Source organism: Gambusia affinis, linkage group LG18 (assembly GCF_019740435.1).
Source record: "Gambusia affinis linkage group LG18, SWU_Gaff_1.0, whole genome shotgun sequence".
Taxonomy (NCBI): Eukaryota; Metazoa; Chordata; class Actinopteri; order Cyprinodontiformes; family Poeciliidae; genus Gambusia; species Gambusia affinis.
Window position 1 is genome coordinate 9,311,906 of NC_057885.1, and position 19,430 is coordinate 9,331,335.

Below are 19,430 nucleotides of genomic sequence, written 5' to 3' on the forward strand. Positions count from 1 at the left end.
AAAATGTGACTCGTGTGAATCTAAACCGTGTTAATGATAGCGTCGTGCTGTTAGCCTGATGCTAGAAAAACATCAGCAGAGACGGCGTTGCTAACGGCCACCATGTTGTGGTATGGCTGTGTGGTTAAAGGCTTCTGAAGCAAATAACTGATGATTCAGAATGGATTTTATTGCCAAAGATGAATAAATAAATAGATCAGTCTTATCGATGTTCATTTTAATCAGTTAGGAAACATGCTAGTACCAGGACTTTAATATGTTTCTGTTTATTATTTAACCAACTGTGTCCCTCTTAGAGTCTGTAGAATTGGATATCAATGCTGTAATTTCAGAGGTTAAGTCCAAATCTTGATACTGAAAGATAATTTGCTTAGTTTTCAGTAAATAACTTTTAATAACCACATGATAAATGTGTGATAAATGTGTCTTCGGTGGAAACTGTTGGTGGAATAAAGTCAAAGATCTGCAATCAAAACTGTGTTGCCTGGTTCATATGAGAGCTGTCCAGTTCTAAAATTGCTGCTTGTAGTTCATATGACAACCCGATGCTAAAAATGACCAAATTAGTCCAAATTGGAACATTTTGTGGACTGATGAAGCAAGGGTGGGACATTTTTAAAGGGGCAGTATTATATGTTTTGACATTTTAAAGCACAATAAGAGAACTCCACTTATAAAAATGCTGTATATATAAAATATGATTTAAAATGCCTTGAAATTAGGTGTCTGTCTCTTTAAAAACCCTTGTTCTTTGTGAAACTCCACCTTCTGGAAGTCATTACATCATCGCTCCTCTATTAACCCTTTAACAATGTTTTTACCAGCATTTCACTGAAAAGCGGCTCATATAATGAGCTCAGCTGGTGTGCAGCTCCACCAGGTGTTTGCTAATTGCTGCTGGCTAGTCTGAAGGAGCTGATGGGGAGTAGTAAGTGAGGGCTGCTCTGCGAGACCAAAGCTTGGACACTGCATCTCTGAGGAGTTGTTTTGCACGGCTGAATGGTTGCCATGGAGATTAAAAGATTTCTCATGAGAATAAAGGTAACACTCCACTTATGATTTTGATGATGGAATAACATAACATGATGTAAAGTTTAAAAAGTTGATTTTACATGATACTGCCCCTTTAATTCTTTGATCTACAACCTTCAGGATCCACTTTAAAGTCAAGCAGTGGGTTTCATGTGAAATCAACCTTTTGATCTTTATGTCAAGTTATGTTTTTCCCACATTGAAAACAATTGCAGAGTTTCATGTGAAAGTGACTGTGGAGGAAGAAAAAGATTATGGTGATGGCAGGGAGGCCTTCCAACTTTAAAAACTTGTAGCTCATCAAAGACTCAAATACTCAAATCACCTGCAGAAAGACCCAAAAAGTCAATCAGCGATTAGAAAAAGGATTTTTTTAATAGCTGTTGGTATCATTTTACAAGAAAATTTTTGGGTGTAGAAAAATATCTAAATCTACCAAACGTGGAAATAATATAAAGCCTGACTGAATAAGAAAAGTTACATTTTTCTTTTAAATAATACATTCAGCATATAATTAGGATAAATATCAATTAAACATGATCAGTAAACATGTTTACATGCTTTTATTTAGCATGATGACTCCTTACATGTATGCCAGGTGTAATAAAATGGAAAATATCAAAGTGTCATGGCTTTCCTAAGTTGTTGTTTGTGTATGTTTTTGCATTTCACATGTAAAAAAAAACATGCATCCAGTGAGTTTGTAATTAAATGGAAGAGATGCAACAACAATACATGGAGAAATATACACGTTACAAAATAAGTCCTGATAAAACAAGAAGTATGGAGCTAAAAATGGTCAAATAAAAATACACACAAATATTTTTACATGCAAGTAATATGTTCTTTTTTCTGCATGCAAATAAAATAAACAATGCTAATAATATAATAGCTTTGCACAAAACATAGAAATGAATTTTCTTGCTCAGAGAACAATAAACATGAGAATTGCTGCATTTTTAAAGGACATACTGTTATTTTAAAATAAAACCTGAGACAAGTGATTTCAGTCCACACAAAACTTTAAATTGTATCTTTTCCAATTTCTGTACATGTTTGTGTTTGTATTGCAGAGCTACTTGCATCATAAAATGTCTCCTAGCTCGTCTTCCTTCATAGACTTTTGTTAGAAACTTTTGAGGATGTGGGATTTTTTTTTTATGTTCCAATAATAATAAAAAAACTCAGTTCATTTCAATCTGAACCACCAGAAAGTTGACATTCATTCCACATTACAGGAAGTGACATTCCACTTTCCTGTAAAGAAAAAGTGTGAGGATGTAACGCATGTTCTAGTTTTGTCATCATTTGTAAAAACAATTTTAACCATGAAAACTTTACAGCAAATTATCAAAGATTCACAATATTATTTTTTTTTTTTAAGATTTTACTCAATATTATAAAGTAGCAGCAAATTTTACCTGAATATGAAAATCAAATAAAACATAAATATATATTTATTCATTTAACAAATTACATGAAATCACTTGAATATTTACAAATTCATCTCAATGCAGATTTTACATACCTTTTTGTTTTCTTTTCACTACAGTGACTCTTTTTGGATTCAATGGATTCTAAAGCAAAAACCAGATCTCAGTATTTCTAGAGCACAAAGATCATCTGTAGTAGATATTATTTGGTTTGAATATGCAGATGCTGTGATGAACTGAAATCAGCCAAGCAGTTCTACGTTTTGTTGAAAACAAATCACCAACATTTCTCATGCAATCAACAAACAAATGTTTCCACAGAGAAACCAAACTAATAATGCAGAAGAGAGTCCGTTATCTAGAACTCTGGTTTTATGATCTGATTCTGCTGATTTCTACTTGTAGCATGTCGATGCTCAAAGGGCGGATGATTGTCTGAACTGCATGTTGAGTTTTGATGGCGTGTAGTAGAGCTGGTATGAGGTCACACATCAGTGAAAACATTAACGGGAGCTGCAGCTGAACGCACCTACCTGTGTTGTCTGTTGGTCATATTTGTGTAAATGTGATCGTCCTCTGGGTTAACAGGCCTCCCTGTCAATCATCAGAAATAACAAGAAAGAGTATTTAAGGTGAAGAAGGGATAAAATTTATGAAATAAAAATGTGCAGATGGATATAATCTGCATGACAAAAAGGCATTTTAAGCAAAAACAACAATGTTCCCAAAGCAGAGCCCTGAGGAACACCAAACTAGACAGGAATGGGATCTGTAAGAAGATGGAGCCATCGATTGTTTTTTTAACTACTGCATTTCAGTCAACAGTATTTAAAGCTCAGGTCTAAAATCAGATCCAACATAAGGAGCAGAACATTGACCTTCATCACTTTATATCAAATTATCATTTGAAACTCCAGGAAAAGCTGCAACATGATTGGCATTTACAAAACCCCGACTGAAAATAGTCCAGACACGACATTGATCAAGAGTAGATTTTATATCTGCTTGACCGAAATATTTTTCTAAATTCTTGGCCAGAAAAAGAAGCCTTTCATTTACTTCTGAAAAGAGAAGGATCCAAATGAAGCTACTTTAAGAGCCGGTGAATGAAAATTCTGCAGAAACAAATTTATCCGACCCAAAGCTTTCAAAGCTTTAACTATTATGGTTAGTACAGTAGGACCAATACTGAAAAACATCCTTCAACAAGAGTGTTGGTTACATTTTACTGGTTGGTAAAAAGTAACCAGCCTTTAACCAACTCTGTTACAGACGTAGAAGGAAACATACACCCAGGTAAAGGTGGATGAATATTATTTTATTATTATCTTGTACATCTAAAGTCTAAATATATTAATTTCTTTGTGTTTAATGTGCGTTTCAAAGTAGTAAAGCTTGTTAGCTGAATACTTGGATTCATTTATTAATGAAACATTCGTGTGTTTAATTTCAAACCCTTTCAACACAGGCAGCTGTTGAAGCTGCTTCAAGAAATAAAGTCTTACTATTGCTAGAGGTTGGCTGGATTGTTTCATACTCAGAAGTATCACCTGCAAAATAATAAAAAGGTCAAGTTTAAAATTACAGCATGCATTTAAATAGATTATTATTAAGTCTGTCACAAGTGTAAACAAATGAAAGCTTTACGGTACATTACAAGTTTATGATAAAGTTATACTATGAAAAATGAAGTTTTTTTTCTATAGTTTATGTTTAAAAGTTTGAAAAATCCCCACTGAGTAGCAGGAGAATTCACTTTGAAAATGAACAACAGAGTTACTAACCGTGTAGCAGAGAGCTGTAAACTTGACTCTCTCTCTGGTTGGGTTCTTGATTTGTGGAGGAGCTCTGACTGCTGCCCTCTGACCTAAATTATGGAAAACAATAAACTGAAATTAAATTAAATGAAGGATTGTTGAGAAAAGTAAATGCCAGCGTACTGACCTGATGCACCATGAATCTGTGGACAAGGGAACAAAATACATTTGTTGCATTATGGTGAAAAGCTTTTTATCCTCAGTTTTGTTTAACACCTAAATAAATTAAAGTCATTTAATTTTTATGTATCACTGTTTGTCCCACAACAGCATGAGAAGAAAAAAGTCTCACTTTTGGACCGACTGCATCGCCACCATGACAGCAGGAGAATAAAGAGAATAAAGAGAACGACTCCAACAACTGGTCCAACGATCAACATCACAGGAAATGAAGAGCTGACAGGACTGGATTCAGTTACTGGAAATAAGAAACATTGGAAATTGGAAAACATTTGTAGAAGATGAAAATGAAAAATACTATTGGCTCTTTAGAACAACCATCCAGGATGTGATTCATTTCTGACGCAGTAAGATTTTGTTCCCCCAAAACATTTTGGACCATAGTGTCAGGAACTGGAACAAGCTGTAAGAGAACTATGTTTGTTTTGCTGTATTTCTAATAATTTAGTTTGTAAAGAAAAGATTCCCAAGACTTTGTGTTTACCATTCTCTTTAGAAAATTGTTTAGAAAAGAAAATCCATCAAACATTTTAATCCTCCTCACCTCTGACAGACATCCAGCTGCTTGGTGACTCTCTTCCTGAATGTTGACATTTGTAGAAACCTTCATCTGACTTTGACACTGCAGAGATCTTCAGCTCCTCTCTGCTGTCATTATTGATGAGTTTATCATTGTGATAGAAAAACACATTGGAGAGAAGATTTTGATTTTTATCTCTGCAGCTCAGAGTAACAGGATCTCCTTCAGTCACAGGATGAACAGGGCTCTCCAGGATTGTATTTAAAAAAAGACTGTCTGTAAAACAGATCAAATTACATTTCAGATATCAAAGATGGAGCTGTATTTCATTGAGGAAAGATTTGTTTTCTACTTTCTGCTCGAGAGTTAACAGAAACATAGTTAGAATGCAATCATAAAAATCCTGATTTTATTCATGTTATGATTTGTTTTCTTCTAAAATATAAAATGTGTTTTGGTTGGAGTGAAAAACTAGTATTAGTTGTTAAGCACAACTTAAACTTATAATGTTTTATAATAATTATATCCCTATGAAAACAGACTGGACAGTACAGGGAAACTGTGTAAGAAAAGGTTTATAAATCATAACTTACTATGTACAGTGATGTTCACTGCATTGCTGAACTCTCCTGATCCAGACTCACACCAGTACACTCCACTATTCAACAGAAGTGGTTTAGTGGTGCATGTAGATCCAGTCATTGTCCCCCAGATGGAGCAGTCTGACAGTCCACTTCTTTCTATAAACCTCATCACTCTCCACTCATCAGAGTTTCCCTCACAGTTCAGAGACACAGAGTCAGAGCTGAAGTGTTGAACTCTGTCAGGATTCACTGAGAGAGAAGCTGCTGGACGAGGATCTGGAAACAAATATACAATAATGTTTAATCTAGAATAAAACAGATTCTCCAAATTTTCTATGGCTTTATTTATTGTTTTTATGTGTTAAATATCAATATTATCATGGCAATAAATCAAACAAAATGTTTTCAACAAAAACTTGTCTCAAGTGAGAAAAAATTACAGTATTCATAAATGATCCACTATTTTTCAAATCCTTCAACCTTTACTTTTCACGTTTTCATTTTATGTTTTTTATTGCTGCTTTGGATTTAAATTTCAACAATATATAAAAACCCAGATAAAACTGACATTTCTTCTTTACTTTGATAATGAATTCAACAACCTTTAATTACAGTTAAGGATAAATGGCTAAGTGGAAATAATGTAAAAATATCATCACTTGCTCATTGAAAGGAAACACATTGAAACAAACTGACCTGCTGACCAGACAAAACTTGGATCTCTGAATTCTGGTTCTCCATTTCCTGCTTTACACACATAACCTGCTGTATTACTGAGTCCATGAACAATGTAGAAATTCTCTTCAGTCCCATCAGAGCTGCCAGGCAGCAGCTCATAGCTGTAGAATCTGCTTGATGGATTATAAACAGCTTTATACCAGAAGAACCTGGTTCCTGCAGGTGGATGTTCAACCTCACAGCTCAGAGTCACTGAGGCTCCAGGACTGAACCAAGATGGAAACACAGAAAGTTGATCTGTTGGAGAGTCACATTGATTTGGTCAACAGTTACTTTTCCAATAGTCAAGTGTTATAATATTTCTATAGAACCCAAAGGCTCCAATTTAAAGAAAAAAATAGTCCGACACACGAGAATATTTTCAGAGTTGCAGCATGTTAAAAAATATTTTTAATGCATCCTAACTCCATTTTTTAAATGTTTCATTTCCTTGCCTTCGATTGAACTCAGAGAAAATGTTACTGTTTGTATCTTACATCCTATTTTTATTATCTATTCTTGCATAACTAGCAAGAGTTACATATCTTTAAAACTAAGACAGACTTGAGTTAAATCAAACAAACATACTCAACTTACTCATACCAAACACATTAAATGGCTTGTAATGTTTATTTTAAATACATGAAAGATTTATGACCAACTTACACACAGTTAACACGACAACATCGCTCCAGTCTGTTGAGCCTTTTTCACTTGTTCCTCTGCAGCTGTATCCTCCACTATCAGACTCACCAGCTGAATGTATGATTAAGTATTCCTTGGATATTTGAGGTTCATTTAACCTGGTTGTTCTCCATTCATATGTCCACCTTATTCCTTCTCCTCCTGGGATCTCACACCGGAGAAGAACTCTCTCACCTCTGTATATCAGAGGCCAGTTTGGCATCAGGATCACAGTGGCTCGATTGGAAACTGTTCATATAAATAACATAATGTTTCAGTTTAAGAGAAACCAATTAAAAGGATAACACTTCATTTGACGGGATGTGAATCAGACTGTCATGACACCGTCATAAACATGACATAACATGTCATGAACATGAGAAAGTCTTTATGAATATTTATGACTGTTGTCATAAAGTGTCATTCGGTAAATTATGACACTTTTAATACAAAGTTGACATTATTCAAAATGTCTTTGTTATGACAACTTGACATTAACCAAGAAATCATAATCAGACATAAATTTGTTCTAAAAGTATTACTAATTAAACTTTTAAAAAATATGCATCTTTATGTTATTAAAGCTAAACTTTAATCAATAATACTTTTATCACAAATTTACTCATGTTCATGACAGATGTTATGTTTATGACAGTAAAATATCAACACTATTACCAGTACTTGATTTATTTCCTTATTCTAACCATAAAACAACTCACTTTAAAGCCAACTGGAAGCTTCACAACAAATTAAAACAACATCATAAAGGTCTGTATTTTGCTCGTTACCTTCCACTTTTTTCACTTGCACTTTTAAAAAAAACACAGAGTAAAATGATTTTCCATAACAATTATTCTCTTCATTTTCTTTAGATGAGTAGCGACTAAAGCACTGATTTCACCTGGTAAATCTTTTTTCAGCAGTGGACAGAATTTTTGTATTTCTCTGTGCACTTTTACTGTCACGTTGAAGTGAAAAGTCAAATTGTGATAAAATGGAAGTTAAAACAGAATGTTAAACACAGTGATGCTTTCCTGTCAGTTCATGTGGTTTTGTTACTATAGATAGAGGAGTTCATCTCTTAAATGTTTGCCGATATTCTCAGAGTTTCCTATGTTGTCACCAAGTCTGCAGAACAACAAGAATCTTATCAGTCAAACATTTGACATCAATCTTCACAAATATAGACAGGGACACATGCATAAAAAAAAAAAAAAAAAAGACTCATACATCTGCAGTACCAGAATAGAAAACAACCAAAAAAAGAGCAACAGTTCACCACATAAAATAAAACGATTTCAGATTAAAAAGCCAAAAGATAATTAAATATATTGCTGCTACCAGTGTATGAAGGTTTTGTGGAGACTCTCGTCTCATAATGCCCTCTTAATCTTTTTGGGTAAAATTGTTATGAAGATAATTAAAGTTTTCCTACACCTTCTTGTTTCTGTTGTGAACAAATGACCTAGTAATGCAGCTTTACAGAACTAGAAGCTTTTCGATTTGCACCAACAGCTAAAGAGAAGCTACAATTACATTAATGTTACATTCAAGAAATGAGTCTCACCTTGAGCGAATCCACTGACGACTGAACCGAACACTATGAAAAAGTCAGAACAATGGATAAGTTAACATATCAAAGACAAACTGATATTTAAGGAATTTCACAAATCTTTTTTTTTCCTGTATTAACCTGTATTAATCTTATTTATTTAGTTTATTCAGTGTTTCCTCAACCTGGTCCTGCAAGACCTGCATGTTTTAGGTATTTCCTTGCTTCAGTGCAGCTGATTTCAATTGATGACTGATTAACAGGCGTTTGTTGAACTGCACAGTTAAAGCAGGGAAACCTCAAAAACCTCTATGTAGGACCTTAGGGTTAAAACACTGTTTAGTCATCCATTATCAGTGGGGGGAGGGGTTACACCGCGGGCAAGTCGCCAGTCCATCAAGGGAAAATAGTAAAGGGCTTTGTACTTGCTTTATCAGCTTCAGAGACCCCAAAGCGCTACACGCACACGCGCGCACACACACACACACACACACACACGCACACACGGGCGCGCGCGCGCGCACATACACCAGGCAAGGCAAGGCGGGTGAAGTGTTTGGCCCAAGGACACAACAGAAGCGAGTGGAGCGGGAACCGAACCAACAACCCGGACATGTGGGCGGACTAGGACGGAACCCACGCATGCACTGGGAGAACATGTTAACTCCATGCAATAAGACCTGAGCAGGGTAGTAAGGCAGCAGTGCAGTCATGTATTTTTAAAGTTCATAAATTTACTTACAGAATAGCACGTAAAGCCAAGCGTGTCCCATCCTCGTCTCAACCTGCTGAACAACTACAACCAGGAAACCTTCTCGCTTGTGAAAAAAAGAGAAGTTTCAAGTACTCTTCTTCAGAACAGCGTACGCATTTCCTTCCCATAACTCAGAGTTTTAAAATGCAGCAGCTTTGACCGCAGCAGTTACTCAATATGTTTATACTTCCTGTCCGCCGCCCTCGTAGCTTGGTGATGTTACGTGTGAGGTCTGAAACATGGATGTAATCTATGACAGTTTTCATGGTGCTGTGGTCTATGGGTAGAGTCATGGTGATGTGGCAACACTAGTGGATGAAGCTGCTACTCGGCCCTTCAAAGCAGGGTAAGTCAACAACACCACCTTGGGAACTGCACCCAAGGAAATAGATAGGTTCGTACCCAATGAGAACAAGACTTCCTTTAATTACAAAATAGTTAATTTTATTGTTTCTCTTTTTAAAAACCAGTAAAATTAAAGGAGCACATTAGGAAGGGACATGCACAGTACTGGGGCCTACCAGCAGGGGAGGGCAGTCCAAATGTGGGAACTGGTCCTAAAACAAATAAATCAAAATAAATCACCCCAAGCACTTGTGAATAGACATTCAATCGTGAAGAAATCCCAACTCGCACAGCACACTGGTCCAGTCCCTCTGGACGCCCCCCACGGCCTTCAGCTCCCAGCAACAAAAGGGTGGGGTTAAACAAAGCAAATACAAAAAAAGAGAGAAGTAAACTACAATTTAGACATGGGTGCTAAAATGAGGTTACCCTCTGATACATCCAGTTATTAAAGTCAATGGTTTGATTAAGAGGGATAAAAACCACAGCAGTTAAACACAGCAAAGCCAGAGGCCACACAAAGCAGAAACAAAGCAGAAACAAAGCAGCAGGGCTTCCAGCAAGCTGCAGCAGCTTTAGACCTGAAATTAAGTTAGATTAATAGGTGATTTTTAGAAACATGGCACAAGGCAGAGGAAACCATGCCAGAGCTGGATGACTCCACCTCCACCAGAGAGCCCCTTCTGGCCCAACAGCAGGAGGATCCACTTATCAATACATGCAATGTACAGATAATTGTCGTTTTGTGATGTTGAACTGTATGGGTGCAATGCAATAAAGATACATACCCGTTTTATGTTGCCAAGTTGCACTGGGAAGGGTAAATTACTGCCACATCCCAGTACGAACAGAAGGCTTCAGGCAGCTTCTGAATTTAAACAATTTGAATTAGCCAACCCAAATTGGGGTCTGTACAGAAAGAGAAACATTACTTACCATTTCAGAATTTTGAGTTTGACCACTGCAAGTTAACCAAGCAGACATTCAACTGAAATGTGACCAAGTGCAGGCATGAAGAGAGCAGGCCAGGGAGTCTGCCTTTATGCTCACACCCACTAAGGTAATCAGGTGTCAGGTGTCCTCAATCCTGGGGCTTCATCCTGCTACAGTGACAAACAGAGCAAAAGAAGGAGTGCACTACTTTGAATTTGATGGGTTTACAAGCGTGGCCTTTTGGGCACAACAGCCGACATCATTGAAGTCAATTCTTTTAAGTTGTGAACAATTTAGAGGGTCACACTGGAGAAAGAAAAAGGAAGAAGATTAAAGAGATACGACATCTTTGACAGAAATCAATTAGATCATATCTGATAATAGTGCTATCTTTCGGTGTTTCTTCCACCTATACTCTTGAAAACTTTGAGTTAAGCGCGCGTGAGCCGAACGAGCAGCGTGACGTTTGACGTTTACGTTGGATCCCGTTCCTCCGTATTCTCTGAAAGTAAGTCTTTATCATGTGAATAGCAGAGCACGAGGCCCTTCTCTGCAACATCACTTTCCAAACAGTCCAGTTTGAGTGAAAGGCAGCGCGCGCGATCCGCGCAGTTATAAAAGTTCAGAGATGCGCGACCACGAGCCGAGACATCGCGCGAGACCAAGGCGGAAACGGCGTATCTGGCGGACGCCCTCTCGCGCCATGTTCAGTGCGCCTACTATAAAGCTATATGAGCTTCATATGAGACAATTACGTCACATTAATCCGTTAAATGTGATGTGAATGTTTCTCCTCTGAACACTGTTAGAGTATGGCAAGCCGTTTTAACATAAATCTGATTTTGTCTGACAATACGTAATTACATTCTAGATATCTAAAAATGATTTTTGACTAGACAAAACTACATTTTGATTATCAGGAATAGTAATTTAAGATATCTGCATTTACATTCTGACTAGTAAGAATAATAATTCGAGATATCTTCAATTACATTTTGACGGGCGGCAAAACCGAATTTATGTTAAAACGGCTTGCCATAGTATGTGAAATAATGACGTTGCTCTGTAGTCACAGCTGTGTTGCATTATGGGAGCTGTCCAGTGCTGAAACACGCACCGCTAGGACCTCAAAATGGTGTTGATGTTTTCTTTTTTACACACAAATAAAACACAAAATATGCATTAAAATGTGACATATTTATTAAATGTAACATGTTTGTAAAAAACAAATAAAGGCAGCTTAGCTGTTTTTAAAGCTTAATCTAAGTAGTAACATCATTTATTTTTTCATCTTTTAACTTCAGCCAATTATTCCCATCTTTTGTCTTCAGCATTGCAGAAATAGGAAACAACAAACATTACATCAAGAGCGAAAAAAAAAAAAGTCCACAGTGCTTAGACTGCAATATAATACAATTTTATAGTTTATTTCCAAAAGACATACTTTAATACTGACACCCTTACAGTATCAATTTTACTTAATACAGCTAGATATGTTTTAATTGTGTAACATAGAAAATAAAGGATCATATATTTCACACTTTCACAGCATTTTGGATCAGAGACAAATATTAATTATATTTAAAAGTAGCAAAATATATTCAAGACATTGAAAGATAAAACTTGTACTTAAAGACAACATTGATCTAACATGAAGTATGTACATGAATTCTATGTATGTATGTATGTATGTATGTATGTATGTATGTATGTATGTATGTATGTATGTATGTATGTATGTATGTATGTATGTATAGATGTATAGATGTATAGATGTATAGATAGATAGATAGATAGATAGATAGATAGATAGATAGATAGATAGATAGATAGATGGATGGATGGATGGATGCTACAAGGCAGATTCATCGTTCAGAGTTGCTCCTGATTTGATTTCAGAATAAACTGGTTCATTTGTTGCTGCAGGTTTTTCTGTGAATGAAGACAATTAGCATTAATAATAACAAATTCAACAAGCAGGAATTTAATTCCTAGAGTCAAACTGAACCCAACACTGTTCATATAGAAAGCTTACACCATTAGTTATAAAGCATTTTATATAGAGGAAAATTTGCAAAGTCATACATCCAAAATGACTAGATCTGGGAATTATGGTGAAAATGTCTCACTAATTTACAATCTGAAATGATTTGATTAAATATGTTGCATATGAGAAACTGAGTGTAAATCCTGTTACCTTTCCTGTTCTTCTTGGCTTTGCTCTTGTTGACCACAGCGTACGTTGGAGCGAGTTCTGAAACAGGAAACTCATTTAATCAAACACAGGAATGTTTTACAGCTATGTTTTTACACTACATTGTTTACCAAAAATAAAAGAAGAAAAAAAAGACTGTAAATTTATTTCAGATTCTGAAAAGCTGAAACCAAATTCAAGAGAGACAATACGTTGTTGTTTTTTCTTTGTTTTAATAACAGACTGCATTTGACAAAAGAAATATCCACCACTGTGTCCTCTAGAGGAAGATAAAACTTCACAAAGGGAAAGGGAAATTTTCCTGACACAATTTGCAGCTGCGTGGCTACATGGGGAGGATCAATATGTTGTAAAACAATCGCTACACTGCAAACTGAGTCAAAAAGCTACTGAGAAAATTAACATGCAGCAAATGTTTTCATAAAACACACAATCTGTAAAAGTCCTCAGTCCCTCTGTTTTTGCTGATGTCTAGTGAGAGTTTGCAGCCAATGTTACAGATAAATATGTACTTTTTTATGATGATGATGATGAGATCATGATAAATAATTTCAAAACATTTAAAGAATAATTTTCTACATACTGAACTGCAAAAGAAAGAAGATAAGAAGCTGCAATAAAGTTAAAGTGTTTAATTAATCCAGAACTCAACACACTGCTGTCACATGTAGAATACAACCAGAACAAACTAAATATCCATTAAGTTTTTTTTAGGGTTGTTGTTTGCATTTTTACAGTCACTCTGAAGTTATTCAGTAGCTATGCTTTATACTGAGGTTTTTATTGACCCTTCTCCTGACTGATGCCTTTATTTTTTATCATAACTCTGTGATCAGACAGAAGCCATTAAGATCTTTTAGAAATATTAGAAGTGTTTCACATTATTTTAGATTAATCAGAATCAAAATTAGTCAAACAGCATTTTTGTTGCTATTGTTCTATAGTTTGTATGTAATTACAGATTAATTTATGATTCTGGTCAATTATACCAGATGTGTTAGATAAAAATAAAAATAAAAAAGTTGTGAAATTATTTTTGATTCTTTCTCTTTTTAGAATGAAAAAGCTGTAGAATGAAGTCAGACGATCTGAACCTGCAGGGTAATGACAGGAGGAAACATTTTAATACCAAGTCCAACTTCACCTGCAGCTCTTGGTTTCACTTCAGCGTAAACAACGCGTTCCTCAGGTTTACGGGGTTTTCCTGTTGAGATCGACAAAACAAAGACATGGAGTCAGAAATCCTTCAGTTATCATCTCGTGTTGCAGAAGGTTTGTGTTTTTTGCACTCACTCTTTTTTCTGAGCTTTTTGAACTTAATCATGGTGTACGTTATTTCTTTGGGTTCAGCTGCAGAAAAAAAACATTTCATAGTTTTAGTTCAGTTTTTTTTTTTTTTTTTAAAGTGCTCCAGTTGTGTGTGCATCTGCTTTAAATAGAAATACTTCACCAGGAGCGGCGGCTTCAGAAGGCTTGACTGATGCATAGAGAGCATCACCTATATTAAGAAAAAAAAACAATAATGGGTTAATAGTTATATAATAACAACGAATACTTATGTAAATGTGATTTCTTAGTTTTCTATTTTTAATAAATTTGCACAAATCTAATATTTTCCACATTATCAACATTGGGTATTTGTGTGGAGATTTTTGAGGAAAGAGATTAATTTAATGCTACACAGATTAAGGCTGTGATATAAAATCCTGACATTGTGAAAAGATGTGAACATTTTTCAGATGTAATTGGTTGTACTTTATGGTATTTTCACTTATTTTCTTTGAACAGTAGTCTAATATGCCATTAGCATTAACGTCATACAGTTAGAAAGAGAAATTATTCAAGACAAAAATATCCTGCGTCTTTATCTGAAATCATTTTTGATATATTTAAACTGAATTTCATATTTTACTGTAAGTTCAATGTGTCATTATAGAGCAGTTTTATATTAGTTTATTTTAATTGTACACATAAACATGAAAATATAAAGCATACTGAATAAATATGTCAGTTGATTTAAAAGAATAAGAAAAAGTAAATGCATTATGAGAAGAATCTGATAAAATTCTGACCGTGAGAAGGAGCGTTATTGTCACTGATCTCAATCTCTGCTCTGTGATTGGTGGTCGACCTCTGATTGTTTTTGTCTGATCTAAAATAAAAATACAGAAAAGTTACAGCAAACAACGACAGAAATTCATGTTAGTTACAGAAGAAGGGAAAGTTATGTACTGACCTGAAAGAGCATAAATCTGTGGGGAAAAAACATTTATTGTTGCTTATTCTGTGGTTCAAATCACTTTTAACATGAAGCAGAGCAAATGTGTGCCGTTGATTAAAAAGTGTAAATGAACAAAGTGGGATCGAACCTTTGGTTTGTCTGTAGCGCCACAACAAGAGCAGGAAAATAATCAGAATGATTCCACTAATGGGTCCAATGATCAGCAGTAAACGAGACGAGGAGACGGGACTGGAAAGAGTTACTGGAAATAACAAACAGTGAGAGGAAACCAAAAGTATTTATTACCAGATGTTACATCACGTCCAAATAGATAAATGTAGATTACATCAAATATTTTAATCCTCCTCACCTCTAACAGACATCCAGCTGCTTGGTGACTCTTTTCCTGAATGTTGACATTTGTAGAAACCTTCATCTGACTTTGACACTGCAGAGATCTTCAGCTCCTCTCTGCTGTCATTATTGATGAGTTTATCATTGTGATAGAAAGAGACATTGGAGAGAAGATTTTGTTTTTTATCTCTGCAGCTCAGAGTAACAGGATCTCCTTCAGTCACAGGATGAACAGGGCTCTCCAGGATAATACCATCATAATCATCTGCAAAACAATCAGAATATCAAATACAGACAAGCAATCAACTTTTATCAACCTTTTGAAAAAACTGTTCCAGTTATTTAAGTAGATTTTATATCTTTGAGCGTAAAACCAAGCTAATTGAAACACAACCAATCGCTATTTTTTCAACAATTGATAATTATTTTTGAATTATTGATGACGAAAAAAAATTCACACATCAACCAAATAGTTGCATTATTTTAGATAAAAATACTTTTGTGATTGATCTCTGAAAGTGTTCAGTAATGAAGAAAAAACAGTTTTATAAACGTTACATAATGCAGCTTTAATATAAAAACATATTAAAGAAAAAAAACTGGCATAAGACTCCATTTCACTAAGAGAAAGAACATGAGAGATTTTATTAGATTTTTCAGAGGATTGTTAACATGCAGCTGTAATTATGCAAAGTCCTACTATTATGATGATGATGATAATATTAAAGTTGGCATATTTAAAAAACAAAACAAAAAAAAACTACTGTACATTTGTAACATTCTTATTTTTTAAGCACTTCTGGATGTCGATTGCATTTCTTTGCTTTGTACTTGTGACGTGCAATGAGAAAGTTGAATTTTATTCTATTACTCTGATTATTAATAATTTTAGACTATTTTTTAAGATCCACGTTCTACAGCTACGAGAGTTCCTAAAATTTACTTGGACCCACATGCTTACAAAACAGAAAAGTCAAAGAAAGAAGGAGAGCTGCTCGATTTTAAAGGACAAAAAACATTAACGCCTTTCTGCTGCTCATGTCAAACACTAAATTTTGATTTATTCATTTTGATAAAATTTACCTGGAGAGCAAACAATCACTAGATTCCTGTACAGATATGTCTATGGGAACTGTAGTTATTCTGAATAACAAAGAGTAAACAAAAACATAAAAAAATCATAACCTACCCTGTACAGTGATGTTGACTGAGTTGCTGAATTTTCCAGATTCAGACTCACACCAGTAAACTCCACTGTGATCCTCCAGTCTGTTAATGGTACATGAGGATCCATGCATCGTCCCCCAGTTGGAGCACCAACCGTATGATGGACTGGTTGATTCTGTAAACCTCCTCAGTCTCCACTTGGTGTCGTTCCCAACACATTTCATTGTGACAGATTGATCAATGAAATGTTGAACTCTGTCAGGACTCACTGAGAGAGAAGCTGCTGGATGAGAGTCTGGAAACAAAACACATAATTGTACAGAATGTTTCTTAGCAGTTGTGTTGAAAAATGTAAAAAATAAAAACAATGTTTATTATTGATCTGTGATTGTAAAATAAACAGTAAAAAGATTAGTGGTTTACAGACATTACAGTAGGGAAGGTAAAACCAAAGACACTAAAAACAACAAAAATAAAGAAAATAAAGAAAATAAGTGTTACCTCAAGAAAATTTTAGATTCTAAAAGTTGTTATAATTTTTTTTTAAATGAGAAAAGAATCCACAATGTCAGAGTTTCAGAGCTTTGAGGTAACAAAACTAAAATCAACAAATATAAAAACTATCAGCTTTGTTAAGTTTAAAGAACAGTAAACTGCTGCAGTGATAATCTGCTACTTTGTTACTTTATCAATTAAAATAGAAATGGTCAAAAATGACTCCAAGATTTTGACCTTTAAATGTCAAAAGGGAAGAAAATTTCAAAAAACTTACAATCATCTAATCAAATATTTCTGCAAATAATTCAGAGTTAATCAAACTTCCAAATAGCACTTGGTAAAAGGTAAATGGACTGAACTCATCTAGCACTTTTCCAGTCATTTTGACCACTCAAAGTGCTTTACACTAGAGTCACATTCACCCAGTCGCACTCATAAACACACACACATTCATACACCGATACACAGATCGTTAGGCAATTTGGGGTTAAGTGCCTCGCCCAGAGGCACATCGACATGTGGTAGGAGGAAGCTGGAATCGAACCTACAACCTTCCGATTGCAAGATGACTACTCTACCATACAGCCACAAATAATATCATTTAAATATGTAGGGTACAATAGTTTTTCACCACATCAAAAGATATAAATGCAGAGGAACCCAAAAATTAACACATTTTTGAATCACATGTTGAACCAAATCATAAAATCTTGCATCCCTGTAGAAAACGAAGCAGTTGAGTAACCATGGATGAACACTAACAGAAACAAACAGAGAGGTGTTCCTTCATGTAGTCTGATTATAAATAATGAAAGACAAGAATTTTAAAACTGCTATTGAATTTGTAGTCTGTTTTTTTTATAATTGCATGTGTCAATAGAAATAAAAATAAATTAATTAATTAATGAAGATCTAAGACGTAAAAACATCACACAATATTCTCATTTTGGTGTAAAACACTACTAAAAACACTAAGTACACATAACAACCAAAACGACCGAAAATGAAACAACACTCAAATATAAGTTCGTCCAGGAAACCAGCTGCTCATTCAACTCCTTCTTCAAGTTATTGCAGCTTACTCATGCACCACAGCACCCCCTAAAGGCCCCAGACGTTAACATTCTCTTTATTGATTACATTCATCAGTATTTCATAGCTTCAACAACACATTGTTTTGTTATTGTTATCAGAATTGTCTCAGCTTTTTATTCATGAACTTCTCTAACCTAACTGTGTGGTGAGTTTACCACTATTAATAAAACAACACAAAAAACAGGAAGAACACAATACATTAATCACAACGTTAACTAGAAACTAGAACTCATCAAAAATGCAAATTGTGGAATAAACTGACCTGCAGACCAGACAAACTTTACTTCACTGTAATTAGAGTAAAACTTTGGTTCTCCTCTTCCTGCTCTGCACACAAATCCTGCTGTGAGGGTCGGTCCATTAATGATGAAGGAGTTCTGCTCAGTACCATTGATGCTGCCAGGAAGCAGCTCAGATCTGTAGGTACTGCTGGATGTATGAGGAACAGTTTTATACCAGAAGAACCTCCATCCTGCTGATTGAAGCTCCAAACCCTCACAGCTCAGAGTCACTGAGGCTCCAGGATTCGGCCATGATGGAGACACAGAGAGGACAGGCTGAGGTTTGGGTGCTGGAGAGAGAGAGATCGTCATAAAAATGATATTTTGAATTAAATTTCTAGTGTTGCAGTAACACTTTCCTCTGATGGCTGAGATGATGATGATGATGATGATGAGCGCCTTGACTGAATTATGAATACATTTCATGTTACTGTTCACACCAGTCACTGATTTTTAATAACTTGTCATGTGAATGAACTTAGCATAGCAGAATATGGACAAAGATTTGTTAACATTTGTCATGGAACTGCAGCTACTCATTATAACCTGCAGTAAAAGTTGATTATCAGTTTTTTATACGTGTGTAAATACTAACATACTTTCACACATATAGAAATATTTCATTAAATATTGATATTTGCTAGTAAAATCCCTGTAAACATAATTCATACATGATGAACTCACAGATCACTGTTAATGTGACGACTCCCCACTTTGTGAAGGTGAAACTGTTTCTTCTTCCTCTGCATTTATAATCTCCACTGCTATCAACAGTGATCATGATTTCACTGGATGTTGGAGAGTTTCTATTGGTTGGTTTCCATTCATACGTCCACTGAGATCCTCCATCATCCTGGATCTCACATCTCAGAGTGACTCTCTCTCCTCTGTAGATTTGGGCCCAATTGGGTTGTTGGATCACAGTTGGTGTAATGGGAACTGTTCACATAAGTAACAGAGAGCAGAAATTTACATTCACCAAATAAAGAGACACATTCACATTATTTACCAACATCTGAAATCAAATCAGAACAAACTTCTCTGGTTT

At 35.2% G+C, this 19,430-nt stretch overlaps 1 protein-coding gene across 1 annotated transcript in view; it reads right to left on the reverse strand.

The window, feature by feature from the left end:
• Window positions 1-1,441: 1,441 nt before the first annotated feature.
• LOC122820678 (basement membrane-specific heparan sulfate proteoglycan core protein-like) overlaps window positions 1,442-19,430 on the reverse strand; it is a 54,923-nt gene continuing 36,934 nt past the window's right edge. Inside the window, exons 16-41 of the mRNA XM_044098248.1 lie at window positions 19,067-19,321; window positions 18,364-18,672; window positions 16,531-16,803; window positions 15,358-15,606; window positions 15,136-15,249; window positions 15,003-15,018; window positions 14,839-14,918; window positions 14,217-14,264; window positions 14,060-14,116; window positions 13,911-13,970; window positions 12,749-12,805; window positions 12,408-12,483; window positions 10,555-10,579; window positions 9,262-9,337; window positions 8,535-8,567; window positions 6,950-7,216; window positions 6,263-6,541; window positions 5,576-5,842; window positions 5,007-5,258; window positions 4,575-4,700; window positions 4,410-4,425; window positions 4,250-4,332; window positions 3,971-4,015; window positions 2,999-3,059; window positions 2,561-2,600; window positions 1,442-2,289 (exon numbers count right to left, since the gene is read on the reverse strand). Coding sequence (XP_043954183.1) covers window positions 2,579-2,600; window positions 2,999-3,059; window positions 3,971-4,015; window positions 4,250-4,332; window positions 4,410-4,425; window positions 4,575-4,700; window positions 5,007-5,258; window positions 5,576-5,842; window positions 6,263-6,541; window positions 6,950-7,216; window positions 8,535-8,567; window positions 9,262-9,337; window positions 10,555-10,579; window positions 12,408-12,483; window positions 12,749-12,805; window positions 13,911-13,970; window positions 14,060-14,116; window positions 14,217-14,264; window positions 14,839-14,918; window positions 15,003-15,018; window positions 15,136-15,249; window positions 15,358-15,606; window positions 16,531-16,803; window positions 18,364-18,672; window positions 19,067-19,321 — 3,146 coding nt within the window. The 3' untranslated portion in view covers window positions 1,442-2,289; window positions 2,561-2,578. The remainder of the gene's footprint in view (window positions 2,290-2,560; window positions 2,601-2,998; window positions 3,060-3,970; window positions 4,016-4,249; window positions 4,333-4,409; window positions 4,426-4,574; window positions 4,701-5,006; window positions 5,259-5,575; window positions 5,843-6,262; window positions 6,542-6,949; window positions 7,217-8,534; window positions 8,568-9,261; window positions 9,338-10,554; window positions 10,580-12,407; window positions 12,484-12,748; window positions 12,806-13,910; window positions 13,971-14,059; window positions 14,117-14,216; window positions 14,265-14,838; window positions 14,919-15,002; window positions 15,019-15,135; window positions 15,250-15,357; window positions 15,607-16,530; window positions 16,804-18,363; window positions 18,673-19,066; window positions 19,322-19,430) is intronic.